The sequence below is a fragment of the Pleurodeles waltl genome, chromosome 7 (assembly GCF_031143425.1).
Source record: "Pleurodeles waltl isolate 20211129_DDA chromosome 7, aPleWal1.hap1.20221129, whole genome shotgun sequence".
NCBI classification, from domain to species: domain Eukaryota; kingdom Metazoa; phylum Chordata; class Amphibia; order Caudata; family Salamandridae; genus Pleurodeles; species Pleurodeles waltl.
Window position 1 is genome coordinate 809,417,617 of NC_090446.1, and position 18,811 is coordinate 809,436,427.

General features: G+C 44.6%; 1 protein-coding gene across 1 annotated transcript in view; it reads left to right on the forward strand.

The window, feature by feature from the left end:
• SLIT3 (slit guidance ligand 3) overlaps window positions 1-18,811 on the forward strand; it is an 892,819-nt gene that overhangs the window by 755,212 nt on the left and 118,796 nt on the right. Inside the window, exon 20 of the mRNA XM_069199342.1 lies at window positions 1,856-1,988. Coding sequence (XP_069055443.1) covers window positions 1,856-1,988 — 133 coding nt within the window. The remainder of the gene's footprint in view (window positions 1-1,855; window positions 1,989-18,811) is intronic.

The following is an 18,811-nucleotide window of genomic DNA, read 5'->3' on the forward strand; positions in this document are numbered from 1 at the left end:
CCCATGCTTTACGCATACATCGTGTCCAATTTCTTGATACATTCGTGATGGAAATGTTGTTCTCTGCAAAAATCTATGTTTTAGTCAGTTATAGGTATTGCTCCAGTGTGTAAGACAATGGAAGTCCACGAGGATAAATATTGCTTTACACTGCTAGTGGAAAAAGTGGTCTCAAAAGATGAGCTCTTTCTATCTTTAATCTTAAATGTCCCAAGCACGTGAAAACCTTCAAAGATGTCACAGCAGTCTCTGGAGACTCTTCTTTTCTAGATCCAGACCCCAACCCACTCTTCTTTTGGTCATGAAATAACAGAAAAGCTCAGCTGTTCTACTTATTCCTAAAATAAGTTTCGATTTTCCTTTTTGTTAAATCTGTCCCACATTTCTGACCTCTCTGGTTCTCTTCGTTGTGATGTAGCCCTACTAGAAAGAGCCCAAGTACTCAGGTGGAGCAAGAGTGCAAAATAAATCCTGCAGTGCATTTCACTATATTTTTCTCCTTGTTCTTTAGGGAACACAACAAATTAGTAATGAGGGTTGGCTGCTCTCAAACTGCAGTTTCCTTATAACATTCCATCCAGTTTTGGAATTCCTACCTACTACACTGCCTTAACCCTTTTGCAGCTACTACTATAAAAGGAGTAGCATTGAAAGTATTGGAATACATCGGGTCAGAAATATAGTAGCTACAGCATATTTAGCAGAACTACATCAATAACAAGGTCATTTCATGGGACAACATTAACAGCAAGTATTAATACAAGAGCTGCAAAATATCTTGCCTGGTTTGCGGGAATTGCACCCTTCTACTAAGCCAGAAATTAACCCAGTTCCGTGAGCAATCCAAACATATATTAATTAATTATTCGCCATTCTTAGATTTGTGCCATTGTGGCAGGTTACAGCAGAAGAGATTTTCTGATACAAACAGCTTGCATACTGATGATGAAGTACATAGATTCTCATGCTTCATTGTTGTAAGCCCCATTGTTGACATGTTTATATATGCATTGTAAAATTTAAGTATGCCCACTCACATATATATCCATCCCACAATATAAGCCTTGATAATTTGTAAAGGCGGAATGATGAATGTTGGCCCGCTTCATGTGGAACCTTGCCATAATATTAGTGAAAGACAAAAACAGGTTCCGCTCATGCAGGAAAATGTTACACATTATTTAAAGGTATTAATGTGGATTTCACATGTTCGGGGACTTGTTGACTTCACACAAATCTCATTGAAGCAAATATTTTAAAAAAAAGAACAGAAAAATGTGGGTGGAAGGAACTCTTTGGACGGGACATGTGGTATGTCAAAAGTGTGCCATGGGCATGCAGCATGTAAAAAGAGGGAAAAGGCTGTCCTGGAGTTCTTTGCCTTTAACATAGTGGAGGCACTAATTGGTTAACCTTGCTGATGCTGTGCAAGGAAAAGGTTGATTTATTTATGTAGGCCATTAGAGATTTCTGCTTAATGCTTAGAAATGCCACCCTTGCCTATATTAATCATTTAATAACAGGTGAATGACTGAAAATCGAATGGTTGATCCCACGGTATGACCTCCATATTCAGCCCTAGTGGACATTAAATCAAGTGGCTAAGTCATTCTCACAGAACTATAATCCACCCTTGAAAGAAGTCTCTGTGATTGTTGTAGCTATGTGGGTCTCACTCAGGGGCACCGTGGCATAATGCTAAAGAGCATGGAGGAGCTGAGGGGTATACTGGTCTCACGCTTTGCATTCTGTGTAATATTGTATGGTGCATGATCATCCATAGGAAATGACACTTGGCATTGCACTTTATGATGTCTGTATTTCTGTCATGTTTTATTCCCTCCCTACCCTCTAGGCAATGATGAGAGTAGCTGCCTGCCATCCCTTCGCTGCCCTGAGCAGTGTACATGTGTTGATGCAGTGGTGCGTTGCAGCAACAAAGGGCTTCGAATCCTTCCCAAAGGCATTCCAAAGGATGTGACTGAGCTGTAAGTATGTTGCTGTCACTGGCCTACCTCCATTGTTTATGACGTGTCCCTGGGCAATTTCCTAACTGTTACGACTGTAGCTCTGCCTAAAGCAGAAGAGAGCGCTGCTCTATGCTGGCTTTGGCAAAGACCTACCATTAAGGAGTATTCCTCGATGAATATAGCCGATTTCCTTATAACGAATTCCCATTGTGGAAAAGCTTCTATTTAAAATGCAAGCAAGTAATCCATCCGTCCAATATAGTCTCTCTCATAATTCATTCCGAATTGCCCAGGACAGAGTAATGTGCTTCTCAGTGTTCACCCTGTTGGGTATTTCACTAACATCCATGCAAAGCCCTTCTTTAGGTATCCTTGTGGAAAATGTGAAATACAAATGGTATTTGTTTGCTACTGTCCTATAAGACACTAGTTTAGATGACAGGTCACCCAGGTTTTTCCGAAGAATTGCTTTTTTGTTCCAGCCTTTTATGCTATTTTCCTACAGAAACCTATAGAGGAATCTAATAAGTCTAATCTGTAATACTACTACCACAGACGTTTTTGTTCTACTGACTTAGAAAGGCAAAGCAACTCATCTTGTACGAAACCCATGGGAGATTAACTGTGATTATACAGCAATCAACAGCATCTTTCTAAGACCACCTAATATTTACAAATATGAGACCTAAGGGATAAGGCTGACATTCTACTTGATTTTGATTCAGTAATCAAGTTTCTTCCTTTGTACGCTTGACTCACCAAATGTAGCAATATCAAGCAGAGAAGGCTTACTCCAGACTTCAGTAGAGGGACAGTAAGTCTGATATGACATAACACAGTATTGTCAAGTCTGAGGGTCAATTTTAATTCTTGGCTGCCCAGCGGACATATACAGCGTTGACAGGAGCCGCCGTAGGTCTTTTGGCCGAAACTTTCAACTTGTACTATCATTGAAGACTTCCAAATGAGTGGGTTTCACACTTCAGTGTGTGCTCACTCAAGCAGGAACAATTGTTTTTGGGTGGAATAATCTACTAAAGAATCTTCTGTTCGTTGCTCCATTGCCTTCAAGGATAATAGAGCAAAGTACTATATTTTGTTGGCTAAATTGGCATTAGATGGTCCTAGTTTAGGCGTATAGCTTCAACATATTTTCGATGTACGGTGCTTAGTTGCACTGTGCAGCAGGATTCCTTAGCACGTTATGAATCAAAAGCTCTCAATGGGGTTTTTAATCTCTTTAACATGCACATGAATTCTGTAGGAGAAATGACAGTGAAATGAAAAGTGTGTTCCAAAAAAAGAACATCTTGGTTTGAGGTTGTTGTGAGGCCTGCCGAGTATAAAGGTTATGACAGTGTGATACATATGCTAATAATTTCATGCTGAAAGGACCATGTGGGAAAGCACTCAACTCTGAGCTTAACCAAGATGGCCCACTTGTCAAGTTCATATGGATCTCCAGAGGGCAGGCTGTATTCGTATAATGTAAAAAGGAAATACTTCTTAATAGTGAAGCAGATCCACAGTTGCAAGGGCCTGCTGGGGTGAGTAATGAGGTATTACACCATGCTTCTGAAAGATGTCAGCAGCACACATACCGCTGGATAACCTTGTCTACGTGGCCAACTCCATCTTTCCCACCAGATCTGAATTTCTGCATCTCGTTATAATTAAAGTTTCTTTATCTTCTTTCTCCCGTGGCACTCATACGCAGTTGTAAAATAAAGTCAACTCACTGTCAAACCGCAGAGTCTGTGGTTTCTTTAAGGGTCTTAATTTTCAGAGTAACATTGTTTTAATTGAATTGCATCATTTTGACAGATTGACATAATGAAGAAAGTCAGCCTGACCTAATCTAGCTGACGAAATTCTATTATGGAGCAATGTCAAATTGACGATATACATTTTCAGATAAAGTAGTATATTTTTGTGGGAAACTCATATATCTATTTGAAAAAAAGTTCGAAGCAGGAGTGGGCATAACTAAGGGTAGACATGCAAGTGGATAAAAGCATCAGGAGAGGCGAAACGGAGGGAAGCACCCTAAAACTACAGGGGATTAAAGGTGGGGAACCGCTTCTTAAAATAGATAAAAATAAACATGAGGAAACAAATGTTTCTTCAAGAATGGTTTTCTCTTCGTTGTTTTTCTTCGACCTGGTGAAAAACATTCTGAAACAAAAAAAAATGTCAATAATTATTTGAGAGAATAAACTAATCAGATTTTCTTTTTTTTTTTTTTTGTGTACAACACATACAGTCCTTTAAATGTCGGAGCCATATAGTGCCCAGTGAATTAATCTTTTCCGACCAGCTGGGGGACCACCGCCAATGGTTATTAGTTTTCTATCCATCAATTATTGCCCCGCTGAGAAACCTTTTTAGGTCCCCATATAACTTCTATGTGTCAGCTGTTCAGAGTTGAGTTGGTACCTCAAGAGGTCCAGTAGTGGCATGATTGAAACTGTTAATGTGAGTTTCAGTTTAAGGACCACCGTAAGGAGTTCTTCACCAACTCACTGTGGCAAAGTAAGATATGTGGGGCTGAGTACACCCGCTCTTTTAAAGTACTGTTTTGGTCTGTTCTTGTTCAGTATTACTCCTGCTTGGAATAGAATATGGTATTTTTTTGGTTTTATCACTGAGGTTTATCACGAAGATTATGGCCCTCATTATAACATTGGCGGTAACTACCACCTACTGCCACGGCCGCCAACATACTGCCGCCGTGGCTACCAGCCGGCTACGCGTATTATGACCGCCAACGGTATTCCGCCAGATTGCTGGTGGAACACCGCCGACGGTCGTGGCGGCGGACGGCGGTAAGGCGGCGATGCTGACAGCAGCGCCGCCTCGCCAGCAAAACACCGCCAACCATATCATGAGCAATGATACGGCCTGGCTGTGTTTTGCTGGCAGACGCTGTTGCTGACAGTAGAGCCGCGGACCGTCTCCAGCCGGAGGACCTGCTGCAAGTAGGTAAGTTGGGTTCTCCGAAAGGAGAGGGGGTGAGGGGTGTTGTGTGTATGTGGGGGGGGGTGTGTCTATATTTTGGAATGCATGCATGTGGGTGTGAGTTGTGTTGAATGCGTGCGTGAATGACTGATTGTGAGTGTATGTTGTGTGTTGTGAATGCATGTGTGCGACAAGGTATGTTGGTGACCCCTATCATGAAGGGATTCCCTGGCACTGATAGTGCCTACCACCATGGTTTTCGTGGTGGTAAGTTTGGCACAAAAACCATGCCGGTAGCCCGGGTCGCAATCCCGAGGGTGGGATTGTGACGGCCGTTACCACCCTGGCGGTCGGTGTGTTAAAGTTGTGGTCTTTGATGGCGGTTACCGCCAGGGTCAAAATCCCGTTTTTTTTTACTGCCGGCCTGTTGGCGGTATTAACAACACTTTAACACAGACCGCCAGGTTTGTAATGAGGGCCTATATCTTAGGAGCAACTGTGGCATGGATATACTTCCAGTCACAACTTCATTCTCTAGGAATAATGTTTAGAATCAAAAGTTTAAAGGGTTTACTAGAGCTAATTATGTAACTATAGCATGAACAGAAGATTTTTATCGTAATGGAAAGATGCAGTGAAGTGGGTTATGTCTATTTTTCGTGGCTGGAACAATAATTACAGAACATTTCTTCCAGCATCCACTGTGAGCAACATGACCCACCAGAAGTCTTCCCTCTGAACTGCCTTTCTTGATAATCAATACACTTTGGAATGAGTAGAGATACTTAAGTTGGGAGAAAGACTTAAATGATTTAAAACAATTGGAAGGAGTGATCATACATCGTTTATGGTGCTGTTGTAATGCCATCTAGATTGTTACAGGGCAAGTAGAACGTTCAGCTCATAAAGAATCCATTGCTCGTGACAAAAATATTACCCATCCTGCCTAGGAGAGGTAGTGCATACAAGTTTATATAATTGCTTGTGTCACACAATTAATGTAGGATTCAGTAGGAATCAATTCTGTAAATTCGGCTGCACTGGGGGGTTAAAGAGACTCATGGGTTTTTAATCTGCAAGTGGATGTTTTATATATTAATATTTTGTTAAAGAAATTATTTATTTTTATTGTTAGAGTTTTATAGAACGCATGTATTCACTCGCTAGGGGTGTCTTGGCTCCAGAAATACACAAAAAAACAGCTGCTACAGCTGCTACAAAAAGCCGCTTTCTGCAAGAAAGAGTTAAGAAAATAACCCTGCTTTTAACAGTTTGCTGATTTTCGTCAAATTACCTTCCTTGTGTAAGTATAAGTTAAACGGAAGCTGATTCCAACATGTGGCTGCAGCTACCGACAAGACTCCTCCTGTAGTCTTTCAATGAATATTGGGAATCTTGAGTAAATGTTTATCCTTAGATAGGAGATCTCTGATTGGGTGAGACGACTGAAAGTGCTCACTTAGCGAAGAACAGTGGAGGCTAAATATTACCATGTAAATTAGGCACATAGATTTGACATTTATGATTTTTCCTACAGGCAAATCATGTAAAGAAAGCAAAGCTGAGGTAACGTGACTTATTGGGTGCAGACCCAAAGCCAGCCCGGCCTCAAAATTCTGGATTTGCTACAGTTTTTGAACTAAAAAGTCCAGAAGGGTCCAGATAGATAGTGCTGCAGCCGCCCATACGAGATGATATGAATGTGTTAAGCAACTGATCCCCGAGGAAGCCCAAAATTACATAGGCCAAAGATGAAGGGGGAGGAAGTATAATCTGAAAAACATCTGTCAGATAAGTAGTTTCTAACCATGACTACACAGGATCTCTAACTCCCAGATCCGACATTCCGTTTAATGCGGTTGGAAGGCACCCTGAGTCAAAAACTGGAGAGAGGTCCAAAAGGGTTAGAGTGGCAAAGATTGTGTTCACAGCACAGCTGCGTAAATCATCTGGACGTAAGGGAGCATTTTGTTCAATGAAAGTGAAAAGCTGGTTAAAAATAGCCTTCTTTAACAGCTGTGCCAAATACGGCAGCTGTGCGATTGGACAAGGGTTGAACAGAGTATCTACAGCCAGCCGATCTTTCTTTTTATCAAGGGTGTAACACACGCTGGCTTCAACAGGGCAGATACAAGGCTAGAAGATAAAAATATGTTTATAATAACTCTTGGACAAAACATATTTAGGCTGCAATACAGTTTGTACAGCTTCACGGGCAAAAGGTCATACAAGAACCATATGGACTTATTTCTTAAAACTATTTTTTTAACTCAACAGAGACCATAGGATAAACTCTGCTAAAAGGTCTGTGTGGCAGGTCCACATAATGTCCAGTGGAAGCTCCAATTGCGCACAGCATATGGCCACGTGTGCTAGGACTGTTAAATTGTTATTATTATTCTTGAACCTACGTGATTCAGGGGATTGTGAAGTTCTTTAATCAACATACACCCCTATTAGAATAGAAGACTGCTTTAGTTTTCCTAATTGCTTTCTTGTAGACATGATTTGCTTTTTGTCACTTTAATTTCATGATAGGATCATATCTTTGGTCCCAAAGAAGCCCCAATTCACATAAGTAATGCTTGAGATCAAAAATCTCCTTGATTAACCAAGTCTCCAATTGACAATGTATTTTGCTGGGTTTATTGACTATTGGAGCACTTGCACTGGCCTCCATACTCATCCTTAATTATCATGGAACAATCATTTATAGCTGATGGTCTATGCTAACCATAAAAGACCTAAAATCTTCAACTGGAATCCTGCTCCAGCTAAGAAAAGGTGCTTGTGGAAGTTGGACTGTATTCAATGTATTCAATTTAGAACCATGTGTAAGAAGACTTGACAAAGGTATTCCATAGTAATCTGACCTAGGGACTTCTGTAGGCAAAAAGGTCTGATGTAATGTCCAATTTCACCAGATTCTGTCTAATTTATTGTCCTTCATATGAGTAGGATTTTTAGGGTAAATCTTTAAATTGCAAAGATTAAAATGATTTTGAAACTTGATTGGTAAAATATCATCTGGCTGGTGAAAATTAATATTTAGTTGCTAAGCAACAGTGTATGACAGTTGAATGTAGTCCCATTTGTTATAACTGAAGCTAAAAGGTCGTGGACTCTACTTGAATTATCGAAACATTTTCCATATAAATTGCTATGCATCTACAAGTTGTGACCTAAGCCAGTATAGAATCTGAATCCAGCATCTAAATCATTTCACTTGTATCTTAGTGTAGGAAAGTACCCTGTTTTTGGCCTGGTTACCCCCCACTTTTATCCTGCTGTCAGTGTGTTTTGACTGTTTTCACTGGGATCCTCCTAACCAGGACCCCAGTAATTGTGCTCTCTCTCTCTCCAAATCTGGTTGCTTAGGACTTTGCACACCCGACAATTGGCATACTGGTGCAACCATCTAAGTCCATAGTAAATGGTACTTAGGTACCCAGGGCATTGGGACACCAGGGGTTCCCCATGGGCTGCAGCATGTATTGTGCCACCCATGGGAGCCCATGCAAAATGTGTCTGCAGGCCTGCCATTGCAGCCTGTGTGAAAAGGTGCATGCACCCTTTCACTACAGGTCACTTCACCAGGTCACTGTGAGTCACCCCTATGGTGGCCCTCCTAGCCCAGAGTGCAGGGTAAAGGTGCCTGTGTGTGAGGGTACCCCTGCATGAGCAAAGCTGCCCCTACAAACTCCAGATCCATTACACTGGACTTCGTAAGTGCGTAGAAACCATTTTACCCGTGTACTGGACACCTGTGTCCAGCTACATAATGGTACCTCTGAACCTTGGCATGTTTGTTATTAAACATGTCAGAATCATACCCCAATAATGCTGACACTATTGGTTGCATGATTCCATGCACTCTGGGGGCTCCTTAGAGGACCCCAGCATTTCGCCAACCAGTCGTCTGGGGTTTTTTGGGCAGCCTGCGTTGCTGCCACCCCTCAGACAGGTTTCTACCATCCTACTGCTTGACCAGCTCAGGCACAGGAAGGCAAAACAAATGATTTCCTGTAGGATAGGGAGGTAACACCCTCTACCTTTGAAATAGGTGTTACATAGCTTGGGAGGGGTAACCTCTCCAAGCTGCCTGTATGCTTTGAAGGGTGCATTTAGTGCCCTCCTTGCATAAACCGGTTTACACCAGTCCAGGGACCCCTGTGTACCTGCTCTGGTGCAAAACTGGACAATGAAAAGGGGAGTGAGCACTCCCCTGTCCATCACCACCCCTGGGGCGTGCCCAGAGCTCCTCCAGGTGGTCACTTGATTCTGCCTTTTTAAATCCAAGGTGGTCAGAGGCCCTTGGGAGTATCCGCAAGGCCAGGCCAGGCAGGTGATGTCACAGCCCCCTCCTGTTAGGTGGTCACCTAGCAGGGTGACCAGTCTCCCTTCCAGGGCTATTTAGGGTCTCCCTCTTGGGTGGATCCTCAAATTCGATGTGTGAGATTCCAGCAGGACTCCTCTGCATCATTTACTTCATGTTCTGGCCACTGGGACTGCAAATGGGCCCTCCAGGAACCTACAATCTGCAACTTCAGCAACAACTCTGCTTCGCAACATTGTTTCTCTGTCTCCTACTATCAACTACAGCATTTCCCCAGCTTTGCATCCTCTAAGGGTGACAAGTCTTCAGCCTGCACAAGAAGTAAGAAGGAATCTCCCTTGGAGTGAAGGAGTCACTCCCCTGCGTTCGCAGGCACCAACTGCAACGATGACTGGCTGCATGGATCTTCTCTCCTCCGGAGCTGTGTGGTTCCTGCATCATAGGTGGTGGTCTGGAGTGGTCACCTTAGTCCTTTCTACCAGCTATTCAACTTGGGAGATGGTAAGCCCTTGCCTCTCCTTGCAGAACAGTACCCCAGTGCACCACAACTCTTGCAGCTACCCAGTCTTGTTTGTTCCTCCTGCAAGGGATCTTCAGGCTCTGTGTAGCCTAGGCCACCAGCCCTCCCTCCTGCAATGCATAGTGCTCTGCCTGCTACTCCAGCAACGTTGGACACATCTTCAGGTGTGCTCAGTGGGCCTCACTGGACTCCTGTGCCTTCTGTGTTGGTCACCTGTGGTGGCTGCCTCTTCTTCTTGTGACTCTCCCAGCTGGTGAGGGTAACCCCAGACTCCCCTCCTTGGGTCAAGTCCCCTTGGCCTTGCTGGTCCTCTTCAGCCTTGCAAAAATCTTCTTCTCCAACTCTTGCATTTTCCAAGGCTTGTTGGTGGTTTTCCAGCACCACTGACTGACTGCAACACGACCGCCAATGTGGGACATCACTTGAATCATTTCTGGGACTCCTCTTCTGCTCCTGTGCTGCACTGCTGACCTTCGTGCTCCACCGTCAACCTGGTCCTGCATCCACAGCAGGGTGGGTAGTGGCCCCTCCACAACCGGACACTCCATCTCAAACTGCACTTGGTCCCCTTTCTTTTCAGGTCTTCTTCTGTCAGGAGCCACCTTTGGGTTCTTCCAGTGTTGTCCGGGTCTTGCACAATCCTTCTCCAAAGTCCTCCTGTTGGTTTTGGGGAAAACCAGGTACTTACCTCTGCTGTCCTGGTCGCTTGACTCTAGTACTCACCTTTTGGGGTTCCTAGTTCCTCCAGCTCCCTTTTACTGATTCCATTTCCTTGGGTGGGAGACTGCCTTCAACATTCCACTTTTTTAGTATATGGTTTGACTCCCACTAGCACCCTCTCTATTTGCTATTGCTATCTAGCTTTCTATGCTATTTACTGATTCCTAATGTGTATATAATAGTGTGTTTACTTACCTGCAGTTGGGGTATTACTTATACAGTATTTTAGTATTTGTGTTACTATAATAAAGTACCTTTATTTTTGTAACACTGTATGGTTCTTTCATGTGTGTAAGCGCTGTGTTACTATAGTGGTATTGCATAAGCTTTGCATGTCTCCTAGATAAGTCTTGCTGCTCATCCAAACTGCCTCTAGAGAGCCCTGGCTTCGTAGACACTGCCTACACTTCACTAATAGGGGATACCTGGACGTGATATAAGGTGATAACACCATATGTGCTCACCACACACCAGGCCAGCTTCCTACACTTAGTGATTCAGCTGTGAATCAATCAATCAATAAATTTTGGAGAATGGTTACTCGCCCGCAAGGGTATCCAGGCACTGCGAGCAAGCTGCTACAGGGTTTGGTTGAACAGCCAGGTCTTGAATCCTTTCCTGAATTCCAGGAGAGAGTGTGAGGTCCCTGGGTGATGGGGGAGGTTGTTCCAGGATGTTAGGAGAAGGAGCATTCTTCACAGTTGTTTTGGTGGAAGCAGGGGGTGTGTGCAATGGAGAGGGAAGTGGAGCGCAGGCTGGTAGAAGTTCAGGCAGTGGTTGATGTATGCTAGTCCTTGATTGTGAAGGCCCTTGTAGGCATGGATCAGCATCTTAAATTGACATCTGTTCTGAATGGGTAGCCACTGGAGCTTCTTGAGGTGGAGAGTGGTGTGGATCCATCTAGGGAGGTTGAGGATGAGTCTGGCCGCTGCACTCTGTATGATCTGCAGTCTTTACAGGAGGAACACAGTGATTCCTACGTATAGTGTGTTGCCATAGTCCAGCCAGCTGCTGATTATGGCTTGAGTGACAATTTGTTTGGAGTTGATGGAGAGCCAGTTGAAGATCTTATGGAGCAAGTGAAGAGTAAAGAAGCAGGTGGAAGAAACTGTGTTGCTCTGATTTTTCATGGTGTGCTTGCTGTCCAGGATGATGCCAACGCTGCGAGTGTGATATGTTGGAGTGTATGCTGGTCCTAGTCCTGTGGAATACCAGGAACCATTCCACAGGGAGGTGTGGTCTCGAAGATCAGTACTTCTGTTTTGTCTGTGTTCAGCTTTAGACATTTGTTTTTCATCCATTGAGCGGTGTCTGTCATGCACTTGTGGAAGCTGACTTTCACAAGGAAGGGATCTTCTGATAGTGAGAGATAAGCTGGGTGTCATCTGCATAGGATATGATGTTCATTCTGTGGGTTCTGGGGATTTGGGCCAAGGGTGTCATGTAGATGTTGAACAGTGTAGGGCAGAGGGACAAGCCTTGAGGGACACAGCAGATGATGTTTTGGGGTTCAGAAGTTACAGGAGGTAGACATATTCTCTGGATTCTTCCAGCGATGAAGGATGTGATCCATTTGAGGGAGTCTCCTTGCATTCCAGTGTGATGAAGCCTCTTGATGAGGGTGAAGTGAGATATGGTTTTGAATGTTGCTGAGAGGTTGAGGAGTATCAGGGCCACCGTTTCTCCTCAATCAAGGAGGGTTCTGATGTCACTGGTGGCAGAGATCAGGGACGTTTTGGTGCTGTGGTTTGTGTGGAATCCAGATTGGGAGGGGTCCAGAAGATTGTTCTTCTCCATGTGTTCTGTGAGTTGGTGGTTGACAGCCTTTTCGGGGACTTTTGTGGGGAAAGGAAGACGAGAAATGGGATGGTAGTTCTTGAGTACGCTGGGGTGGGTGGACAGTTTCTTGAGAAGGAGCTTGACAACTGCATGTTTCGAAGCTTCGGGGAAGGTAGTTGTGGTAAAGGATGAGTTGAAAATGGTGTTGAGCTTGTTGCTGATCTTGCTTCTGAGGCTCAAAATGTAGTGGGGTCTGTGGGTGATCCTGAGTGGACGGAGCTCATGATAGTTGTAGTGCTCTGTGTGGTGAGTTGATTCCACGTTGTGAGCAGGTGGTCGGAGGTAGCATCAGTGTTTGCATTTGTAGGAGTGAGAAGGTTGAGGGTGTCGGCAGCAGGGGGTTGTTGTTCTAAGTTTTTATAGATGGTGGAAATCTTGGAAGAATTCTGCTGGAGTGTCTCAGAGTTCCTGAGAAGCAGTGATGGTGTTTTTGGTGCGAGAGGGGTAGGAGAACTCTCTGACAATGTTACAGAGTTCTTTGATGTGGTTCAAACTGACTTCAATGTGGTCGGATAGGGTGCTCCTCTTTGTCTCTTTTACTAGTTGATGGTATTGGTTGAGGGATCACTTGAAGGTGTGGTGTACCGGCTGACGTATTTGATGGGTCTTTTGGGTTCGGTGGGTTTGATGGCGGTGACTCCGTTGGTGCAATGGGTGATCCAGGCCGAGAAGTGCTTGACAGCCTGTTCTAGGTTGGTTACGGTGTCATGATGGGAGGTGTTGAGGGCATCTGTGCACTGGCTCCCTGATACTTTGTTACTGCATGGTGTGAGGTGCTGGAGGCTTGGCCCTGGTGAAGGGGGATCCTCTGATGAAGTGGACAATGGAGTGGTCTAGATAGTCAAGTACAGCCAATCCACCTAGCTCACCTGTCACTGGCTGTGAAGATGGGGGTTGAGTGTGTGTCTTGCACAGTGTGTGGGTCAGTGACTAGTTGGGTGAGGATGATGTTGCTCAAGTTTTCAAGGAATCTGGCGCTGTTGGGGTCTTTGAGGTCATCAAAGTGAAAGTTGAGGTCTCCAAGGAAGATGTAGTGTTTGGAGTCAATGGTGAACTGGGTGATGAATTCAGGGATGGCACATAGAAACTCGGGCATGGTCCTGGATGTCTGTAGGCGTGGGTGACTCTAATGGTGGTTATGCCAACTGGAAATTGAGGTCTCAAGATTGGAGTGGTGTCATCAGCAGTGGTGGAAGAGTGGATGGTTTCTTTGTGGATGATGGCAATTCCACCTCCATCCTTGTTGATGCGGTCCTGGTGGGCTATCTTGTAGCCATCTAGTATTGCCGAGAGTTGGAAATGGGGTCTCTAGTTGGCAATGGTGTGCACCCTGTCCAAGCAGGGACCATCACTCTAGACACACCTAAGACAACTCCTGCTCACCTCCTTGGTAGCTTGGCATGAGCTGTCAGGGTTATCTCAGAGGCAATGTGCTAAGTATTTGTGCCCACACAAGTAACACTGTGAAAACTCTACAAATAGACACCACACCGGTTTAGAAAAATAGCCAATATGTATCTAAATAAAACAAGACCAAAACGACAACAATCCAACATACACAAGAAAAGGTACACATTTTTAAAGATTAAATCCCAATAAAGTGCTTGGAAACACAGTAGTTCCAACTGGGGCGACATCGGTGACACAGTTGTTCCCAACAGTCTGATGCCACTCGCAAGGGAGTGCATGGGGCCCCCAGGTACATTACTTTTGAAAACAATGAAAAAGACATTGCACGGAGTTGGGGAAGTGATGCGTCCCTAGAGCCAGTGTGGCATCGGTTCCTTACTGCTATTGAGGAGGTGAGGTGTCCGTTCCTTCCTGTGGAGCAGGGGAGGTAAGGCATCGGTTAATTACAGTTGCAGGGGAGCTGTGGCGTTGATTCCCTATGATCTATCAGGGTCGAAGAATCCAGTCGGTTATGACTCGATGGGGCAAACTCTTGGGGTCGTGTTCACACCACTGCGCCACAGGTGCCGCGGTGGAGTCTGGTATCACGGACGTCGCTGATACAGCACTGGGGACTCATGATTTTGCAGGACTTCAGAGGGGCTGCTGCAGCTTTGGGCCAGTGGTGCTGGATCTGTGGCATCGGTTGTGGTACTTCAGCAGGGATCGCATCTTCTGATGCAGGTAGCAGCATGGAGTCAAGCAGCAGCATCCGTTAGGGAATTATCTGGAGTCAAAGTGCCTGGGTCTTGTTTTTCACCAGAACTCACTTCCAAGGGCCCAGGAACTGGATTTGGCGCCACTTGACAAATCAGGACTCTCAACAAGAAAGCCCAAGTGTTGGCAGATGAAGTCTCTGATGTCCCTAAGACTTCTAACAGGAGGAAAGCTCAGTTCAAGCCCTTAGAGAACCTTGGAAAGCAGGATGTAGAAAGCAAAGTCCAGTCTTTTCACTCCCAGGGCAGAAATAGCAGCAGCAGGCCCGCACAGCCAAGCAACAGGCAGAGTGGCAGGTACTCCTCAAGCATCCAGCTCTTCTCCCTAGCAGAATGTCCTCAGTCCAGAAGTGTTCTAAAGTTGTGGGGTCAGTAGTCCAATACTTATACTTCTTTCTGGCTTTGAAGTAGGCAAACTTCAAAGGAAAGTCTTTGTAGTGCACAAGACCCTGCCTCTCTCTGTCCTGGCTCCAGACACACTCTAGGGGGTTGGAGACTGTATTGTGTAAGGACAGGTGCAGCACTATTCAGGTGCAAGTGTCAGCTCCTCCCTCCACTCTAGCCCAGGAAGACCCATCAGGATATGCAGGACATACCTCAGATGCCTTTGTGTTACTGTCTAGAGTGAATTCACAAACAGCCCAACTGTCATTCTGACTCAGATGTGTATTCAGCAGCCAGGTGGAGGTACAGAATGGTTAAGCAAGAAAATGCCCACTTTCTAAAAGTGGCAGTTTCAAACTTACAATCTAAAAACCAACTTTACCAAAATATGTTACTTTAGATTGTGAGTTCAGAGACCCCAAACTCCACATCTCTATCTGCTCCCAATGGAAGATTACATGTAAAAAATATTTCAAGGCAATCCCATGTTAACCTAAGGGAGAGGTAGGCCTTGCAATAGTGAAAAACAAATTTGGCAGTATTTTACCATCAGGACATGTAAAACACACTAGTACATGCCCTACCTTTTAAATACACTGCACCCTGCCCACGAGACCGCCTTGGGACCCTTAGTGGTGCGCTTGCTAGGTCGACATGGCAGTTTAAAACTGCACACTGACACTGCAGTGGCAGGTCTGAGACAGGTTTATAGGGCTACTCGTGGGTGGCACAATCAGTGCTGCAGGCCCACTAGTAGCATTTGATTTACAGGCCCTGGGCACACATAGTGCAATTTACTAGGGACTTACCAGTAAATAAAATATGGCAATCATGGATAAAACCAATCACTAACCCAATTTAGACAGAGAGCACTTGCACTCTAGCACTGGTCAGCAGTGGTAAAGTGCCCAGAGTCCTGAAGCCAACCAAAAACGACATTCAGCACAGGATCATAACAGGAGGTCAGAAGCCAAAAAGAAAGGGGAAACCATTTCAAGAGCTGACAGGTCTAACACTGAGGCAATGTTAGGAACAGATGCAGGGTTGAGCCAGATCTCTGTGAGGGTGATGACATCAGGGTGATTAGGATGATGGTGTCCCAGATCTTGGTGGTGTGTTTGTAGAATGATCATGCATTGAGCAGGAGGCAGTGGAGTTGTTCCGTAGCAATTGTGTTCGGCATAGTTGGTGTGGTGGTGGTCGTTGTGTGTGCATGTGTTCCGGTGCTGGTGGAGATGAGGCAGTGCTGGCATGTAAAAGGCCTTACCATTGAATGAGGAGAGGTGCTGCAGCAGTTGTTGTTGCAGAGTCTGGGGTCCAGGGCTCGGAACTCAGTGGCAGTGTATCAGCTTGTGGTGGGAGAATCAGAGTTCCTGACGCTGGACACGGTCCAGATGCAGACGGGCATAGACGTGCTTGCCTTTGGCATGCCAGTGGTGTAGCCACTGAGTACCAGCGGCGTGCCCACTGCGCGCCAATGGCATGCCCGCTGCACACATCCGCTGCATGTCTGTGCTGCAGCCTCCATTAAGTAGGTCCTGGGAAGTTGGAGGGGCGCTGAGGGGCAATCGGCGAGGCAAGCGGGAGGGAAACTGTAGGAAAAGAGCAGCAAGAGAATGGGAGAAGTCCAAAACAAATAAGGAAATACAGGGAAATAAGGGTGATAGCAGCAAATCAATATGGACGGTGACAGTAAACACTAAAAGGCATTAACCAGTGAAAAAGGTTGAATAATAGCAGCAAAACAAAGCAAAATCTGAACGGAGACTATAAGGCGCAGATTAGACAGGAGGGAAAAGAAGAGAAGGAAGAAACTGCAGTACAACAATGCAGAGGCAAGTCTTGCAGAATCGCGGGGCAGATGGGAGGCAGGAGGAACAAACAGCTGTTTGTGGGCAGCAAGGGGAGTTGGTACAGGGACCTGCTCGATGGGGTTGTGCTTCGACCTACATCCTGGGTCCTGGGAGGAGAGCTGGATGGCAGTGGGTGGAGCTGGTGAGCAGTGGGAAGCAGGAAAGAAATAGTGGGAAAAGACAAGCAAAGCGAGAGACTTTGAGAAATCCAAAACAAATAAGCAAATACAGAGAAATAACAGTGATATCAGCAAAACAATATGGATGTTAAACAGTAAACACTAAAAGGCAGTAAACAAGACTGAACAATAGCAGCAAAACAAAGAAAAACCTGAATGGAGGCTACAAGGTGCAGATTAGACTGAAGGGTAAAAAGAAGGAAAACACGGCGGTACAACAATGCAGAGGCTAGTCTGGCAGAATGGCAGAGCAAACAGGAGAAAGGAGGAATGGATGGGCTGTTTGTGGACAGCAAGGAGAGCTGGAACATAAGAGTGGAGCTACACCCACTGTTATTTTGAGGCGGAATAAGGGTACTCCAGTGTAATCAATATTTAATAAGATTTTATATTTTATTTCATCTTATTCTAATTATACAGAACTTGTGTTGCATCATGGAAAGGTTTGAGTAATTTGCAAAGGAAGGTGTTGATGGCACTTCAGTGAAACTGATCAAAGTTATCACTAGTTACTTAAAGACTAATCCATATGCCTGGTGAAAGAGGAAGATGTCCAACCCCTCTCAGTATTTGCTGCATCTGTACCTGGGAAAAGGAAAAGTCTGATGAAATTTTCAGAGAGTGATGCTTGGTCCATCCATGGATCTCTCACCAAACCATTTCTATCATATTCAGAGCATCAAAAAATATTCATAATAGTATGACCTTGGACATCTGTAGGAGTGGCAAGAAGTTTCAAGTGGTATGTCAGCATGAGGCCGAGTAGTGCCTTATGTATAAGGCAACATTTTCTTCTTAATTGAATCCACTGCTTGACTGTACATCATGGCGGGTATCAATGCTAGAAAGATATGGTTGATTCTTTTATAACCAAGATTAGGTAGATAGGTCTGCGTTCTTTGGAGCTTCCCAATCATTTTGAGCAGGAGCCATTCACATACACTATTGCATTACTTGGGTCCATATATTGCACCCACAAGGATGAGTGAAAATTGGTGGTGAGAGTGATGTTGTAGATCCCAACAAATATAACAAAGCTAGAGAAACACATACCTTTTTGTTACATTATTGACTTGAAGAATGTTAACAACACAATATATACGCAGATATATGCAGATAACATGACAACCACATGCAGCACTTAGAAGAACCTGCAGAAATGTCATCTAGAAGAATTTGTGAAATGATGCTCCAAGAATCATGCTCTGAAAGCCTTTGGTGTCCTATGAGTTAATTCTTGGATGTAAGGCCCCCATTAGATCATGTATCATCTGCCCAGCACACACCACTGTGAGAGTGAGGTCAAGGAGTTGCAATACCATATCCGGACAAGCTAGACAAGAGCAGGCGAAGATTCTGGCCAGTCTTTTCACACAGAGCCAAACTGAATTCAGTTAGCCAGTGACAGTGTTGCCCTCAGTATCATAAACAATTTCAGACTGTGAAACCTGAGGCTTCATTACCAAAAAAATGCTGAAGCCACCTTCTGGCTCCTACGAGAAACCTAAGGCATTGGTAGAAGTTTGGACTGCCTTCCTTAGATCATGGCTTTACTGCGTAATGAATAAATAACTAATTACTTAAGTAAGTGTCTCTGGCATATTAGTAAAGAAACATTGAATGAACAAGGAATTCACCAATAAATTACATGTGTGGGGCATTTTAAAAAACTCTGGATTCTCTGTGTGTCTGTGTGTGCACGCCTGTATGACAACACACACACACACACACACGTGTATATTCAGATTTCGATGGCACATGTATTTCTCATAACATAAATCTTACAAATGCAATTAAGAAACAAGCTGCATGGATAACAGTCACATACGACTCCCAGGAATCTATTTTTGAAGGACAGGGACTTTATCCTACAGTAAACTCGGTGAC